Raw genomic sequence first — 15,513 nt, 5'->3', positions numbered from 1 at the left:
CCCTACGTTATCTCGCACTGATAACCATGTACCTCTGGGATCGCAACTCTGGCCCCCCTTACGATACCTGGTCACCTGCAAGGTATGAGGGGAATCCATGCTTACTTAAGATTCCAGAATCCCGAGGTTCTCTCTTCCATGGAACTGTGCTCTACTCAGGGTAATCTGGGTAAACTCTCAGAATGCCGAGTCCAGCCGTCTGTCTTGCTTTTTGTTTGCACAGTCATCGGTCAGGGTGGCGTCATGGATGACTCCCAAGTCACGGGGACTCGGGGGAAAAGGGATATCATTTGCTCCTAAGGATCCGAGCGCACATGTCGATGGCATGCCAGAGAAAGGTATATTATTACATGAGAAATGGATGGCGCAAACAGACTGGGAGAGAGATGGTCGAGCACGCGGCCTACCGGCCATTCGTCCCCCCCCCTAACCCAGCACCGTTTTTCTCAGGTCTTCTTCTTCGCAGCAGCCTTAGCCTTGGCCGCCTTTTTCTTGTTGCTGTTGATCATCACAATCCCAATAAAGGTGCCCACCACAGCAGAAGCTAGGAGAGTGAGGATGACGGGGATTCGAATGGCCCAAACACGGGGAGGGAAGAGGTCATGGAGAGGGTGGCCCGGGTCGACGAATGGCTGGGAATAAGTCAGAAAGGACGAAAGACAGCACAAATCAGATGAGCGGAATGGGCCTACCATAAGCAACGTCCAGGCAGTATAGTATAGAAAGATCGCGGTTGCGACCAGGAGCATGGCGGATCCAACGAGTTGGCCCAGCTAGAGGGATGTGTTAGTAAGAGGCCGCAAAGGAATTGAAGACATAGCATTTACCATTCTGAGAATGGATGGGCGCTCAAAGACGCAATGGAAATCCAAGGAAGGTCGATGAGTAGACTGCAAGAAACACAGGAGCTTGAGGCGTTCCCACCTGGCCTCCGGATCACGTGATCCACGCCAGAGCTTTCTCCTGCTGGGGGTTCCTCCTGCACCGTCTGAATTCGCACCACCTGCCTCCCTGGTGTCCACCAAAATCTCGACGGACACCCTTGTTTCATCGTCACTATGGAGGATCCGGTTTTGCAGTCTGCGGTTCGCGTGCCGACGCCTCCACCGGGCGCCTCCTACTCTCCAGCGGCAGGCTCTCGCAAACGCTCACCTCCGTCCCGGTCTCCGTCACCAAATCGTCGACGCTCACCACCAGGTGATTCTTCGAGAGACAATGGCGATGTACCTCCGATGGATCCAGACCGTGCATTGGAAAGGGAGCGACAACTCGCCGAGCGGTTTCGCGAGCACGAACGGAAGGAAGCCGCGCGCAAGCCGATGACCGATGAGGAGAAACAAGCCTCAGCCAAGGCCGAATATGAGAAATTGCTTAATATGCGGTCGGGCGGTACATATATCCCGCCGGCACGATTGCGCACTCTACAGGCGCAAATCACCGACAAGACCAGCAAGGAATACCAGCGCATGGCCTGGGAAGCTCTGAAGAAGTCAATCAACGGATTGATCAATAAGGTCAATGTCTCGAATATCAAATACATCGTTCCCGAGCTCTTTGGGGAGAACTTGGTGAGAGGACGTGGCTTGTTCTGTCGGTCCATCATGAAGGCCCAGGCGGCCAGTTTGCCCTTCACCCCCATCTACGCGGCGATGGCGGCGATTGTCAACACGAAGCTTCCCCAGGTGGGAGAGTTGCTACTTTCTCGATTGATCATCCAGTTCCGCAAGGCGTTCAAACGAAACGACAAAGCCGTTTGTATCTCGTCTACGACGTTCATTGCCCATCTCTGCAACCAGCAGGTCGTGCACGAGATGCTTGCCGCCCAAATTCTCTTGCTTCTACTGCACAAGCCGACAGATGACAGTGTCGAAATCGCCGTGGGTCTCACCCGCGAAGTCGGTCAGCATTTGGAGGAAATGAATCCCCCGATCGCGCTCGCCGTGTTCGACCAATTCCGAAACATCCTCAACGAGTCGGACATCGACAAGCGTGTGCAATATATGATCGAGGTCCTGTTCCAAGTGCGCAAGGACCGGTACAAGAATAACATGGCGGTCAAAGAGGAACTGGATCTAGTGGAGGAAGAAGACCAAATCACCCATCGGCTTGGGTTGGACGACGAGATTGAAACGCAGGACACACTCAATATTTTCAAACATGATTCCGAGTGGGAGCAACACGAAGAGGCGTACAAGAAATTGAAGGCCGAGATCTTGGGTGAGGGCAGCGATGAGGAGGATGAGGACGACGAGGATGAGGACGAGAGCGAGGATGAAGAATCCGACACGGAAGAACAAAGAATGGACATCAAGGACCAGAGCAACACAAATCTTGTTAACCTCCGCCGGACGATCTACCTCACGATCATGTCCAGCATTGACTTTGAAGAATGCTGCCACAAACTGATGAAAATCAATCTGCCGGCAGGGTTAGAGCCAGAGCTGCCGTCCATGATCATCGAGTGTTGCTCCCAGGAACGAACCTACTCCAAGTTCTATGGGCTGATCGGCGAACGGTTCGCCAAGATCAACCGGCTTTGGTCCGACCTGTTCGAGGCTGCTTTTGCCAAATACTACGATACCATCCATCGCTACGAGACCAACCGCCTCCGCAACATTGCCCGCTTTTTTGGCCATATTCTCAGCAACGATGCTGTCGGGTGGCATGTGCTGTCGGTGGTCCATATCAACGAGGAAGAAACTACATCTAGCAGCCGCATCTTTATCAAGATCCTCTTTCAAGACCTTGCGGAGAACATGGGCGTGGCTGGGCTGCAGGCCCGCTTCCGGGACGAAATTCTTCGCCCAAGCTTCGAGGGGCTTTTCCCAACGGAGAACCCGCGCCACACCCGGTTCTCGATTAACTATTTCACCAGCATTGGCATGGGTGTCTTGACAGAAGACATGCGCGAGCATCTCAAAAACCTTCCTCGGCCGACCGTGCCCGCCTTGCCAGCACGAGGCGACTCGCGCTCGCGCTCACGTTCTCGCTCTTCATACTCATCTTACACTCGATCTTCCCGCTCCCGCTCGTACTCATACTCTCGATCTCCTTCCCGTGACCGTGGCCGGTCCTACTCCCGCTCAATCACGCCGTCATCCCGCAGCCGGAGCTACACTCCCTCGCGGTCACGGTCTCCCGCTCAGCGTCGCCGTCGCGATGCCTCGTACAGTCGATCTCGAACGCCGTCCGATCGATCTGTGTCTCGATCTGTGTCTCGGTCTGTGTCTCGGTCTGTGTCTCGGTCCGTGTCACGCACTCCCTCTCGACGGGGCCGAGCTCGCTCCTATGACTCACGAAGCCCGAGTCGCAGTCCGTACCGGTCTCGTCGCTCGGCCTCTCGGTCCGTCACTCCGCCCCGTGGCGGACAAGCATCAGCCAGCAAAAGGGGTCGTAGTTACTCGCGGTCGGTCTCCCGGTCTGTCACGCCGCCCCGCCGAGGGGCACGACGACACTCGTCGGCGTCTGCATCCCCTCCGCCTCGTGGCGGACATGCCGCGTCTGCATCGCGCTCGCCCAGTCCGCCTAGACGGCGAGAGGAACCGCGCGGAAGAAGCTACTCTCGAACACCGCCGCGGCGCCGCTAAGTGCTTCGCACTACAGGGGGAAGTAGTGTTGGATTAGGAAGGGGTGGGTTTGGTCGTACTTCGGGATATGGTTGGTACTGGTAATGGTCTGGAACTAGCGATACGGATATCAAACCCCATCTCACAAGCAGAAATTGATCCCATGATGTATTTTTACCATTCTGCAACACATTCGTCTCAATCGAGGCAAATCCACGAACACCATGCAACATGCACTATCTCGCTCATAGTCACAAATCCAAGTCTAATGGGTATCTCATATACAAGCAACATCTCTCCCCTCGAAGAAACATCTTACTCCTCAGCCTCCCACACACACCTCTCACACCGACACATACCCCCCAGCGCACCGCACGCCCACTCCCTCCTCTTCTTAACAGGCAACCCAACATCACAGTAATGGTTCACAATCTCCTGGTCCTTGGCAATACCACCAACATGACACTGCTTGCGCTCGTCTTTCCTCGTCCATACGGGCCTCTCGGCGGTGGTACGCGCACGGAAGGTGATCTCGCCGCCCCATTCCCAGCGCACATTCGGATCGCACGAGTGGTTCGCCAGACACCAGAGCGGATGCACGGCACAGAGCTCGGGCCCGCCATCCCACGTGGAGAGCCGGCCGGAGGCGGTGCCACGGAACTTGGCGTACAGCGTGTTCAAGACCCAGGTGTCGTAGCGCGGCAGTGTGGTGTACGGGTCGAGACCCATTTCTTCGAGGAAGCGGGTGGGTTGGAGGATGTTGAGCTGGAAGGAGAATGGGAGGGAGGTGGAGGCATCCTCTTCTGCGGATGAACCACTGCCTAGCTCCTCGTGGTCCAGATCGACGTCGTGGAAATCGCCCCAGATGTATTTGACCTCTGGCAGGTCCAGTGCGTGGACGTCTTGTGTGGCGGACATAGCCAGGGCCCGGCCCAGCAGCAAGAGATACAGATAATCTGCCTTGTCCTTGGGGTCGGGGATATCTTTGCCGATTGACTCGAGCCCATCTTCGAAGCCACAGATGGCACCGTGGTAGATGCGCTGCGCGGCATCATGGCATGACTGGCTGCAGAAGACGGTGTCGGCGCATCCGCCCTCACAGCCAACAGGCGGCTCTGCAGCCGACAGCTCTGGGAGCGGCGCATTACAGGCATCGCAGAGGTCATCGTGGAGACGGTTCGTCGCGGTGAGAAGCGACGATTCACGCAAAATTATCTCATCAGGTGCGATATCTTCTTTAGCGAAGAGACCAAGCTGCACCGAGACGCCGGGCTCGGCAGAAGAATCGGGGATCGCATCATGCAGTGCAGGCAAGGCCACCGCGCGTACCTCACATTTAGGTGCGACGTCGACCAATCTGTCGTTCAGCAACTGTAGGGTCTCTGGGGCACGACGATCAGGCTCATGCTGGTTCCACGGATAGAGAACGCGGCGGGCAGATCCTTGAGCCGGGAGAACACTAGAGTCAATGGCATTCCACGGCAACTGGTTGCTGGCGTCTGTACGAGAGATATACACCTGCTTGATATGCTCCATCTGCTCAGACAGCGCGGTCACTGCCGCAGCAGCTTCTTTTGTCTGGCGAGCAAGATCGCCCAACAACCCTAGGCCGCGCACGCCAAACTCGAACGCATCGCGGTAGCAGCCACAGCGGACCAGACTGCGAACGAGAAGCGCGTAGACGGGTCCGACCAGCACATCATATTCCTCCTGTGTTATGGGGGTTGTCCCGTCGTCTTTGTCCTCGTCCTCGTCCTCGTCATCGCTGTCGTTGGTGGCGTCTTCTCCCGGGGTCGTGGCCGAGGGCCCCTTCTCAGGGGAGTCCACATTGCGTCTCGCATGGAATTCACATCCGTCTGGGTCAACCACGGACTCTAGCAGGGACAAGGCACGGTAGGCATCTGCCGCCGCCAAATCAGAGAACCCCAGCTTTTCATATAGCAACCCTCGTTCGAGATAAAGGTGGGGATTATGCGGGTCAGCATAGAGCTGGATGGTTATGTCGGCGCGAAATTGCAAAGCCTGTGAAAACTGCATTCTGTGTCTTCTTAACACGAGGTAGAAAGTCGTGTACTTGTTAGGGTCGGAGGTATATATAAGACCTAGGAACGAGGTGCCACGCCAGAAAAGGCTGATTTCACCCCTTCAAGAATCTGGAGTAATATTATATGTCGACCAGTCCCCCAGCGCGAGATTTCTAACGCAATTGACAAAACATGCAAGACAGAGCAGACAAGAGCAACGAAGCAGAGAATTGAGCCCCGCGACGCGGCTTATCGAAAAATTCGATAAGATCACGTGGGACACATCAGCCGTCGTGGCCGAATGAGGAAGGTGCACCCTATACAACACTCAAGGCTGTTAATCTATGTTCTTAAGAGGGAAATAAGGAACATAGCCATTATGTACCACTTCATTAAGGTTGTCGGACGTATAGTTTGGTTATACATAGCAGAAATCTGATAGTAAACTTTGATGAACTAAATAAACATATCGTGCAACCATACCTGCCGGACTTTGCAGGTTTAAGGGTCTAAATTGAAGTACAACGTGTGTATTGACATTCCCCATCCTGCTTGGTACATTGCCTTTGTGTTCGGGTCTACGAGGAATCAAAATAGTTAACAGCGAGGTAGATAGGGTCGCCGCTTGGCGAAGTCAATTTGATTTGATAAATGCCACTGGCAAGACGGCAGAATGAAAAGAAGAGAAGAGAAGAGACAAACTCTAATACCCCTCGCTTGTCGTCAATCTGATTATGAAACAAGAAAAAAAAAAAAAAAAAAAAAAACAAAGGAGTATATAATCGAGTGCGCCGTGCCCCAGCCCCAGAAATGGTTGCGTCTCATTACATCACCTAAGCAACACATAATCAGCTCCATTCTAAAACAGAAACAAAAGGAACGATAATACCAGGCAGTTCTCATCCAGGACCACAGAGGCATCTTCGCCATCTTCGACGGCCAGGCCGCCAGTCGCAGCCCCGAGAGCCTGCCGGCCTCTCAGGGTGGCAGCCACACGAGCCAGCATACTTCTCTGCTCGGAGTTAGTGGGAAATCTCAACTGACTCCCCGGGATGGGTAAAGGTCAGAACTGGGGGTGGTATGGGGTAGAAAATACAGTGATATAGGCCTCGCTCATGCCGCCGCGGCGTTCCACGTCGTTCTGGCTCATTATGCGGTAGTTCTCGTGGATTCGCTTTCGGCTCTGGAGACCCCCGAACTCAGCCATATCTGAGCTCAGCATGTTGGCCGGGTTATCCGGGTCGAGGATGTTAATCCCTTGTTGAGCATCCTCCTGGGCACGCCGGTCCGGGGAGAAGATCTTGATGGTATTATCAATCCCCGATGCAGCGATGGTTGGTTCATAGGGATGGCCTGGAGAATAACGTTAGAGAGTTGATCTTTTGCCCACTCCCTGAAAACGCTCACCTTGAACAACATTGACGACCTCACTGTCCCCCTCTAGGATATTGACCAAGTTGGCGGTCTTGCGGTCCCATATAAATACATGACCCGAGTCGCTGCCGCTCACGACATATTCGTCGTCCAGGCCGAAGAAATTAACATCCTTGACGGTTTTGATATTGCAATGGCCCCGATAGGACCTCATGTGAGATGAGCATGGCGCGTCAAGCTCCACGTCACCGCGCCGAGACTTTCGAGTTTGAAATCGTCGGGTAAGGGGGTCGGTGTCGCTGTCATCGTCTTCTTCCTCATCCGATGACAGCTCGACCCCGTCTTCGTCCTCGTCACCATCATTGGAGGTCTCATCTTCGCTGGTATCAGTGTCAACATTTATAGAGGATACAGCATTTTCAGCAGAAGATCCTAGATGAAGTTCGCGATGACGCGCACTTCGCCGCGTAGCAGAACCACCCATGTTCACTAGGTGAATATCCCGAATGGGCTCTTCCTCCTCGTTGGGATCGATGTCTTCCTGGATTCTCTCTTGGTCTGAATCGCTGTCCGAGTCGTCGTTGATGGTGGTATTCAAGCCACCGAAAGCACGGTTGACAAAAGCGTAATCGACGCCATTACCCGCCTCCATCAAGACCCCCTTGCCTACTCGAAGAATCCAAAATCTCATGGTAGATTCCCGGTCTAGGGATCGAACTTGCGAAGAAGAACTGGACACACGACGCCTGTCAATCTTGGCGGCCGTGGTTCCCAAATCCTCCAGAGGTAGCCGCACCGCATTTGAAAAAGCTGTCACTGCTGCACGTTGAGTCTGGAAGACGATGCGTGTAGCATCGTGCTCGAAGCGAGATGCATCCACATTGACGATGGGGATATCACCAGCCAAATTCTGGAGATAAGGAATCAAGACTGTGTCGATAGTATCTTCATTGCCTTCTTTGGGAATTGGATATCGCCCCTGGGTTCGTTGAGGACCTCGACCAGCCTTGAATCCATCGAGGAGCTCTTCTCTGCCACCCTGCAGCCAAAGAAGAATTGCTTTGAGAAAGTCATAGCCAAACTGCGATTTTGGATCAATAGATTCATCCTCACCCGGTGCAGGGAAGATCCTCTGGAAGTCTATCCATTCTTCTGCGCCCCCTGTCCGCCTCGCTAGGGTACGCGCGAGAGCTCCGCTCGCCTGAACGAATCTCCACGTCGCTTGGCGATTCCTGCGGAGTGATTGCTGGAAGGCAACGGTGTCGCTAGATGGGTTCATCGGGTACGCCCATTGGTTCATAACCTCATCCATCTGGGGCAGGTATATCGACGCTAGCCTCAAGGCATATGCAAAGGCGTCCGCGTACAGCGAGAGATCATTCTCTGCAACATCTGCAGTTTGTCGAGTTGTTGCTTCTAGGGAGAATAGGGCTCGGCGAAGCTTGACCAAGCCCTTTGCAATGTGCATACTCAGTCGCTGAGCATCGTTCAAGACAGAATACCTCGCGCGTTCGAGCAGACCCTCTGGGGAGTCAGATGCAGTGTTTGAAAGGGAGGGGAATGGTACATCTTCAGATTCGCCATTCTCATATTGAACTCTGAATGCATCAGGCTCTACCGAACGACGCCTCGACTGATGCCGATTGCCGCTTTCGTGGGAGGAGGCTGACTCGGGTTTTTGACGCTTGCGCTTTAGACTGTGCGAGCCGCGCCTGTGGCTCGTGCTCGTGCCCTTTGAAGTTGATTTCTTTTCACCAGACCCAACCTCCCGGGCATCGGGGCTTCGGATCAGATCGAAACTATAGATGTGGTCTCCGGACCAGCTCACCACCATCTCGTCTGGATTCGCATCACTGATTTTACAGGCGGTTATATGGCCATCGTCGAGCTTTTTCATTCGACGCTTGCCACCCGGCGCAAATCTTCGCACGCATCGTGTCGCCTTGTTCATCTCTTCATCGACACTGGCAGCACTTGGGGTCGAGCTGCCCACGCTACCCTTCTCAGCTAGGAGGTCTCGGCCAAGCATTCGCCGGTCGTGCAGAAAGCAATGCAGGTGAGCCCCGCCAAGAGCGATGTAATGTGGCTGAGTCGGAGAGCAAGAGATCGTGTTGAGGTCCAAACTATATTTCTTGTAGGAGATCAGAGGCGGTGGCACATTGGAGTCATCGTGTTCCAAACCCGGGCGGTATGCCATGAAGCCCTGGCCGCCCCGAGGTGGAGGGTAAGTTGTAGATGGCTGACGCAGATCCCACTGCCGGACCTCCCCATCTTCAGAGCATGTAAGGAAGAGATGGGGAGATGACTCGGTGACAATTCGCTTGACACGATCGGCATGGCTCCGGTAAACCCTAGCATTGGTGTTCTCCGCATTGAGATATCGAGTGCTAGTAAAGAAATTATCGAAGCGCCGACTCCGCGCCGAGGCTGTAGAAGCCGACGTGGCAGCAACGTTGCTGTGGCTGGAGTATTCGATATCAAATACGCGCACCTGGGAATCGCCCGCGCAAGTAACCAGGGTTCGATCATTGGAGTGTGGCATAAACTTGACTGAGAAAATGTTGGCGCGGTGGCCGGTGAAGACGGTAGTGTTGAGCGCAAACGGGACATTGGAGGATTCTGGTTGGTAGGAGTAGATGTTCAGATGCTGGTCATCCGAGCCAGATGCCAGTAGACGTCCTGATCGCGACCAACTGAGGGTTTAGTTAGCACATGCACCAACGCCGCCAATTAAAAAAAAAAAAAAAGCTGGTGAGAGGGTGGGACACAGGAAACACAAAACCGTACCTGAGGGCATTGACACATCCCGTATGGCCACCTAGCTCATTCACAATGTCTAGATCATCAATCCATTCCTTCGTGCCATAAATTCCCCGAAACCCGGAGTACGGCGACATGTCCCCGCATTCCCGGCGCCAGAGGCGATCATACAGCGAGTCTTTCATGGCGACGTCTTTCATGGCGGCGAGTCCGGAGTAGGATCGCGCAAGTTAGTTCAGGGTTAAGTGACATTGGCGACCATCATGAATGACTGCAAGGAGAACGTAAGCCTGATCTGGACTTTGTGGTTGACACGAATTCGTAGATGACGTCAAGAGAAGGAGACCCGAAGGGACAACAACTCGGTCGCCTCGGCAGTAAGACCAGAGTGAGAGGGTGGATGGCAGGCAGATGAAGAGAAGATACAGAGAGAAGAGAAGCAGAAAGCGAGAAAGGCGATAGTGAAGGCGTAAACCGGTTTGAGCATCTCTAGCATCCAGAACAGGCGAAGAGTGGCTGACTCAGGTACCTCGGGCCAGGTACCACGGCAGCCATCGCGACCGCAAAAGGTACCTCTAAGGGAGTACTACGTAGTAACCTGGCACTTCCAAGGTTTCCTTGCAATTAACAGGATTATAAGAGTAACCTGACAAAAATAATAACAATAAGAGACATTATGTACTCGAGGTGACTATACACTTCTAGCATCTTAGAAGCTCCTCCATGCCCCAACCTGCGGAGCTCTCCTATCTCGTGAAGGACTGGTTAACTGCGCAGCAAGCTGGCTGACGGTCTCTCGCTCGGAACGAACCAGCTCCACCTCGAGGGCGCGCATCACCCGGATTTCCTGGGTCATAAGCTGAATCACTTCCTCCAGGTGTCGAGCCACTCGTGTGAGGGCCGAGTGCTCCAAGCGCTCGATCTCCCCAAAGCCCAAGATATCCAGGCTTTGTAGCTGTCGCGCACACAGGTCTAGCTTGGCCTGCAAATCATGAAGCTCCTCCTTCCATGTGTGGCCGATCGGGTCGATGAAGAGGGCTCCATCAATTGTCCCTGCTGCCTCACGGTCATGCCGAATCTCATCTGCTTGCTGGAACCAGTCCTCGAAGGTGTCCGCGGCGCGGGGATACTTTGCATCCACTCCGCCCGCAATAAGGTTAGAGATTTCTTGCAAAACTTGCGAGAGGACCTGCACCTGCTCAGGGAATCCGTGCGGACCCTGGTGGTCGTGGCAGTTCTGAAGCCAGAAGCCCAGAACCTGTGCATTCACCTGGCGTTGGCGTTCCTTTTCATCAGCCAGCATCGAGCGATACTGGTCTGCAACTGTATCGTATTGCTTACGCAGATGGGACTCGGAATCGGATTTCCACTCTGCGTGTCGCTGCAGTGAAGTAGAATGAAACAAGCTGAGCTGCAACAGTTCGGTCTGCAAAGCTGCGACATCTGGCCAGGACGAAGGGATGAGGAGATCATTGGATTCGGGGCCAGCACCCGGGGTAGGCGTCGGGGGCTTGGTCGGTTTCTTGGGGGAGTAGTGCTGCTGGTAAGTGGAGAATTGGGCTCGGGTTTTCTGGCCTGAGGCCGGAGTGTGTTCGGTCGGCTTGGTACTCGTCGGGGCAAACTGACTGCGATGGCGCGCATGGCCGCGGGCGGCAGCTGGAGGCTTGGTTGCAGTGCCCACAGGCTGTTTCAACGAGGACGATCGCCCGGGACGGGGTGGTGGTGGCATATCGGTTTTCTTGGGAGACGGAGGCCTTTTTGGTGAAGGGGGCCGTACGGGGGAGCGCGCGATCGGTTGCTTGCGAGGCGACGGCGGCGTAATTGAAGGCGCAGAACCCGTAGGGTTAGGCGGATTGGTTCTCGTGGAGGGCATTCTCAATGTCCCAGGGCGCATGAGACTCTGCTGGCGTGTCGGCGCAGCACTACCCGTCACCCCCGTAGACCCTGCCAGTTCCTGCTTCTTCTCTCCTGGGGTCTGATGCTGTCGCTTCGGCGAAACCTCCCTACGTGGCGGGATTCTGCTGGTAGGTGGTTGAAACCGGACTTGTCCCAGTCCACGGCCCTCGTTTTGAACGGGGTTGCTGCGTTGAGGGAGAAGAGTCTTTCCCCGGTTGGTTGTCTCATTGTCTTTCGATGCGCCTTCGACCGGCGAGGAGTTTCCAGCTGGGTGTGTTTTTTCATTCGATCGGGATGCTTCTTTGGTTCCGGTCGTGGCAGGTCGTGCGAGAGTGGACGTCTGGAGGATTGGTTGTCAGATCGCCAAAATTCGGGGGGGATGGAGACTGACAGGCTTACGAGGCTCGCGCAGCGAGGCCGAGCGCGTCGGAATGGGCATGGTAGCGTAAGATCATGAATGGGAGTGCATTTTGTTGAGGGAGTTTTCAAGGTGTGGAGGTAAACAGACAGCTCCGGGCGAAGTGAATCCTTCGAACGCGACGATCTGTGGAGAGCAACTAGGCCAGTTAACAATGTTGTCTACTTTTCTAATAATTCAAATAACTACGATGTTACTCTAGAAATATTTTCATGTTGATGGTCCCCCCCCGATCGAGACGTCATAATTCAAGATCGCAATATATGGAAATTCTCTATTGTTCGCTTCGGTTCGCGACTTCAACTTCACAAACACCAAAAAAAGGAAAATTCCCACTTTTGAGGATGGATCCCAGACCAGGTGGAAATTCCCCAGGCCCAGAATCTCCGGATCGAGAAGCTCAACCACGCGACAGATGAGCCCCATGTCGGGCCATCAGGTGGAGGAAAGAAGTAGGTGCAGGAAACAAAACCTCCCAATTTAAGAACCGACTATCTTTCACAGACTTCCGCGACGGGGAAACGAGATTCCCTCTACTGCGGGGTGATCAGTGAACCAGCTGACCTTCTCGCCGCCGCCCTGGTTGACCAAGGCCGAGGGGATACTGCGGCCCTCCTCCTGATCGAAGATCTTTTTAAGGATATCCTTCTTGCCTGCCCCGGTAGCCACGAACGCGATGCTGACGGCGTGCGTGACGACAGGCAGAGTGAGGGTGATGCGCTTCGGCGGCGGCTTGGGCGAGTTGGTCTCGGCCGCGACCCAGGCGTCCTTTTCGCGCAGCAGCTCGTGGCCCGGGAAAAGACTGCAGGTGTGGCCATCGGGGCCACAGCCGAGGAGAATGAGGTCGAAGACGGGCAGCTTAACGCTGTCCTTGGCGGCAAAAGACCGCATCAGCTCCTCCTGGTACAGATCGGCCAGCTCCTGGGGGTCGTCGTCGTTGACGTGGTTGGCATCGATGGCGTGCACGGTCGGAGCACCAAGCTCCGACGGAATCTTGCTGACCAGCTCATCCTTCAGCAGACGGTAGTTGCTGTCTTCGTGGTCGAGCGGCACGGCCCGCTCATCGGCGAAGAAGATGTGCCATTTGGCGAACTGCGGGGTGTCCTCGGGGGAGCCATTGCTGGGAGCCAGCAGGGCTCGCGCCAGGACGGTGGGCAGGGAACCACCCGAGACGGCCAGGCGGAAGGTATCGTGGCGGGTCAGGGCGGCATTTTGGGCGCGGAGAACATAGCCGCGCAGCTGCTGGGCGAGATAGTCGGTGGACGGGAAGCTGAAGAGATTGGGGTGTGCGGTGGCCATGGTTGCTGGATGAGAAGAAAAGCAAAAGGCGAAGATGAGATGGCGGGGTATGGCGGGGCAAGGAAACCCACGTCAGACTCCAAAAGACCTTTGAACGCTGAAGAAGCGGCTATGACGTCGTCCTTCGCAAGCTTCGAGATGCCGCCACACACTGCCATCTCCGGACAGTAATGAGACCAGTTGACATTGTGGCTGTTGACTAATGGGCTCGAGATATTCAGAAAGAGAAAAGAGAAAAGAGACAAGAGACAGAGAAAGAAGAAGAAGAAGAACAGGAAACAATCAACATGAAGACAGAAGAAAAGAATCACGAAGATCCATCACATGAGATCGAGATGGCTCCCAGTCGTGACGCCACCAACACTCGAGTTTCTCGCGACCCTCGCATCTTCTAATTTGGGTGGATTTCGCGTGGAAAAAGGGTTGATGCGCGACACGGGATTCCTGAATTCCTTTCGAAATCTCCTGGCTTCATCCAACAAAACACCCACCATGAGTTCTCCTGCCGTGCAAACCTCCCCTCAAGAGTTGGACGGGACACCGCGCCCGTCCGAGGTTCCCTCAACCCCCAACTTCGATGTCGTCCGTTGTTCTCGGTGCCAACAATCCCTGAGCCGAGCTGACCACACCACCCCTGGAGCCGTGCAATGCGGCATGAACTCGTACTATTGCACCCGCTGTGCAACCAAGGTTGGGTTCGTCCGCTGAAAGAGAAGACGGGGAGGATTCGAAATCGACATATCCCACACCCCCAACTAGAAAGACGGCCACCACTGTGCCCCCGAATATCGACACTTTCGACTTTTCATTCTCTTCGACATCTCCGTTGGTTTTCTCTGGATGTGATCCGCTGTACCGGCACAGCTGGACGGGGAAATATTTGAACGCGTGGAGATTTCACACTTTCTTCGATTATCTCGACATCGAGATCATCTCGAGATCGAATGGTTCCGGAAAAGAAACCTGCAGAATTTCAAGGGAGTTGTCGAGCACATCCAAAAGACCTGCACACTCCGGTCGGTCTCGGATATCACTCGTTGCTCAATAGAAGGGCTCGATGCCCTGGAAGTGAAGGCCTCAATTTTTTGCATGGCATTAGCGACACTGTACATACCTTTCAACGCCGGATAGCCCGTTGTCAATTGAGTCAATCTACCAAAGATGCCCAGGGAGTTGCGAACTCGACACGAATTCCTCAGCCAAATATCGAGCTGTTCACACTCAGCCCGCCACAATCGTATTGAGAGCTCAGCTTGTCCCACCCAATTTCTAAGGTTGACGATGAGACTATGAGACCGTGACAGCAGAAGAGCAGGTGGCACATACGCTAAGAAACCAGATCTGCAGAATCAAGAACATCTTGGAATTCCTGAATCCTCAAGTGGAGCCCCGAATGGAGAACCTGCAGTGTGACCCGTCCTGCTTGGTCGCATTTTTCAGCTTCGTGCGTTGGCCAAGATGCGTCTGTGCGGGTCACTGCGATCGAAGACACGAAATCATCCGCCAACGAAAGAACAAAAAGCAACACAGTGGAGTCCATGACGAACCTCCAGCCAGCCATGAAAAGCTGCAGGTACTTCCTCTCATGCATCGAGTCCATCCAGATCTCTCCAATTTGTTGATCCCGGCTGATTTGAATTCTTCTCAGATCTCTCAGCTCCACGTCAATTCCCTGGCACTTCCGATCTGGGTCTGGCGGTGTAACCCACCGCATGCTAAGCGCTCCAATTCACTTGAAGATCTCATCCTTGACGTGGAATGCTTGAGTATCTGCTTGTCAGAATTGAGAATGGCAATGACACAAAAAAGAAAAGGGAAAGGAAAAGAAGAAACGAGAAGAAAAAGCCACCGCAAAAGTAACTACTCGGTGGCACTGCTTTATTGCATCTGGCAGAGCTGAGCACTCGGCCTTGACGAAAATGACATATCGCAGCGTCTGGAGAAACTACGCGCGGGCCTTTTTGACTGGCTCCAGTTGCTGCAGCTGGGGTTTCGCCTGTGGGCTGCAAGCCATGAGGACCCTCTCTCTCTGTCGTTTTTTCGCTCGCTCTCTTTCGCTCTCGCTGTCTGCGACCGAGTCATCCACATATTGTTTGTGAAACATCCCCTAAAAGTCACATACCTTCATCCTCTTCCCTTTTTTGGCCGTGGTTTTCTATAATAGGCTCGCTCATCC

The 15,513-nt window shown here is 54.2% G+C and overlaps 7 protein-coding genes across 7 annotated transcripts; 2 read left to right on the top strand and 5 right to left on the bottom strand.

The window, feature by feature from the left end:
• Positions 1–446: 446 nt before the first annotated feature.
• Positions 447–830, bottom strand: NUU61_001221 (dolichol phosphate-mannose biosynthesis regulatory protein; the record flags this gene model as incomplete). The annotated part of the gene is made up of 3 exons (XM_056651803.1): positions 447–632; positions 693–773; positions 828–830. 3 exons carry the CDS (start codon positions 828–830, stop codon positions 447–449), a joined length of 270 nt encoding a protein of 89 aa, XP_056516653.1.
• Positions 831–1,058: 228 nt separating this feature from the next.
• On the top strand, positions 1,059–3,587 carry NUU61_001220 (pre-mRNA-splicing factor CWC22; the record flags this gene model as incomplete). Its single annotated transcript, XM_056651802.1, has 1 exon — positions 1,059–3,587. The coding sequence occupies one exon, from the start codon at positions 1,059–1,061 to the stop codon at positions 3,585–3,587; it is 2,529 nt and encodes an 842-aa protein (XP_056516652.1).
• Positions 3,588–3,881: 294 nt separating this feature from the next.
• On the bottom strand, positions 3,882–5,603 carry NUU61_001219 (putative MYND domain protein; the record flags this gene model as incomplete). The annotated part of the gene is made up of 1 exon (XM_056651801.1): positions 3,882–5,603. The coding sequence occupies one exon, from the start codon at positions 5,601–5,603 to the stop codon at positions 3,882–3,884; it is 1,722 nt and encodes a 573-aa protein (XP_056516651.1).
• An 811-nt stretch (positions 5,604–6,414) lies between these two features.
• NUU61_001218 (WD repeat-containing protein) lies at positions 6,415–9,924 on the bottom strand (the record flags this gene model as incomplete). The annotated part of the gene is made up of 5 exons (XM_056651800.1): positions 6,415–6,423; positions 6,480–6,602; positions 6,687–6,943; positions 6,998–9,657; positions 9,752–9,924. The coding sequence occupies 5 exons, from the start codon at positions 9,922–9,924 to the stop codon at positions 6,415–6,417; spliced, it is 3,222 nt and encodes a 1,073-aa protein (XP_056516650.1).
• Positions 9,925–10,433: 509 nt separating this feature from the next.
• Positions 10,434–12,059, bottom strand: NUU61_001217 (uncharacterized protein; the record flags this gene model as incomplete). Its single annotated transcript, XM_056651799.1, has 2 exons — positions 10,434–11,960; positions 12,012–12,059. The coding sequence occupies 2 exons, from the start codon at positions 12,057–12,059 to the stop codon at positions 10,434–10,436; spliced, it is 1,575 nt and encodes a 524-aa protein (XP_056516649.1).
• A 477-nt stretch (positions 12,060–12,536) lies between these two features.
• Positions 12,537–13,337, bottom strand: NUU61_001216 (6-phosphogluconolactonase; the record flags this gene model as incomplete). The annotated part of the gene is made up of 1 exon (XM_056651798.1): positions 12,537–13,337. One exon carries the CDS (start codon positions 13,335–13,337, stop codon positions 12,537–12,539), a length of 801 nt encoding a protein of 266 aa, XP_056516648.1.
• A 492-nt stretch (positions 13,338–13,829) lies between these two features.
• NUU61_001215 (uncharacterized protein) lies at positions 13,830–14,045 on the top strand (the record flags this gene model as incomplete). Its single annotated transcript, XM_056651797.1, has 1 exon — positions 13,830–14,045. One exon carries the CDS (start codon positions 13,830–13,832, stop codon positions 14,043–14,045), a length of 216 nt encoding a protein of 71 aa, XP_056516647.1.
• Between the last annotated feature and the right edge of the window lie 1,468 nt (positions 14,046–15,513).

The sequence above is a fragment of the Penicillium alfredii genome (genome assembly GCF_028826965.1).
Source record: "Penicillium alfredii strain IBT 34128 chromosome Unknown utg000001l_segment0_segment0, whole genome shotgun sequence".
In the NCBI taxonomy this organism is placed as follows: Eukaryota; Fungi; Ascomycota; class Eurotiomycetes; order Eurotiales; family Aspergillaceae; genus Penicillium; species Penicillium alfredii.
The sequence above is the reverse complement of the archived record's forward strand: the minus strand, read 5'-3'. Positions and strand labels throughout refer to the sequence as shown.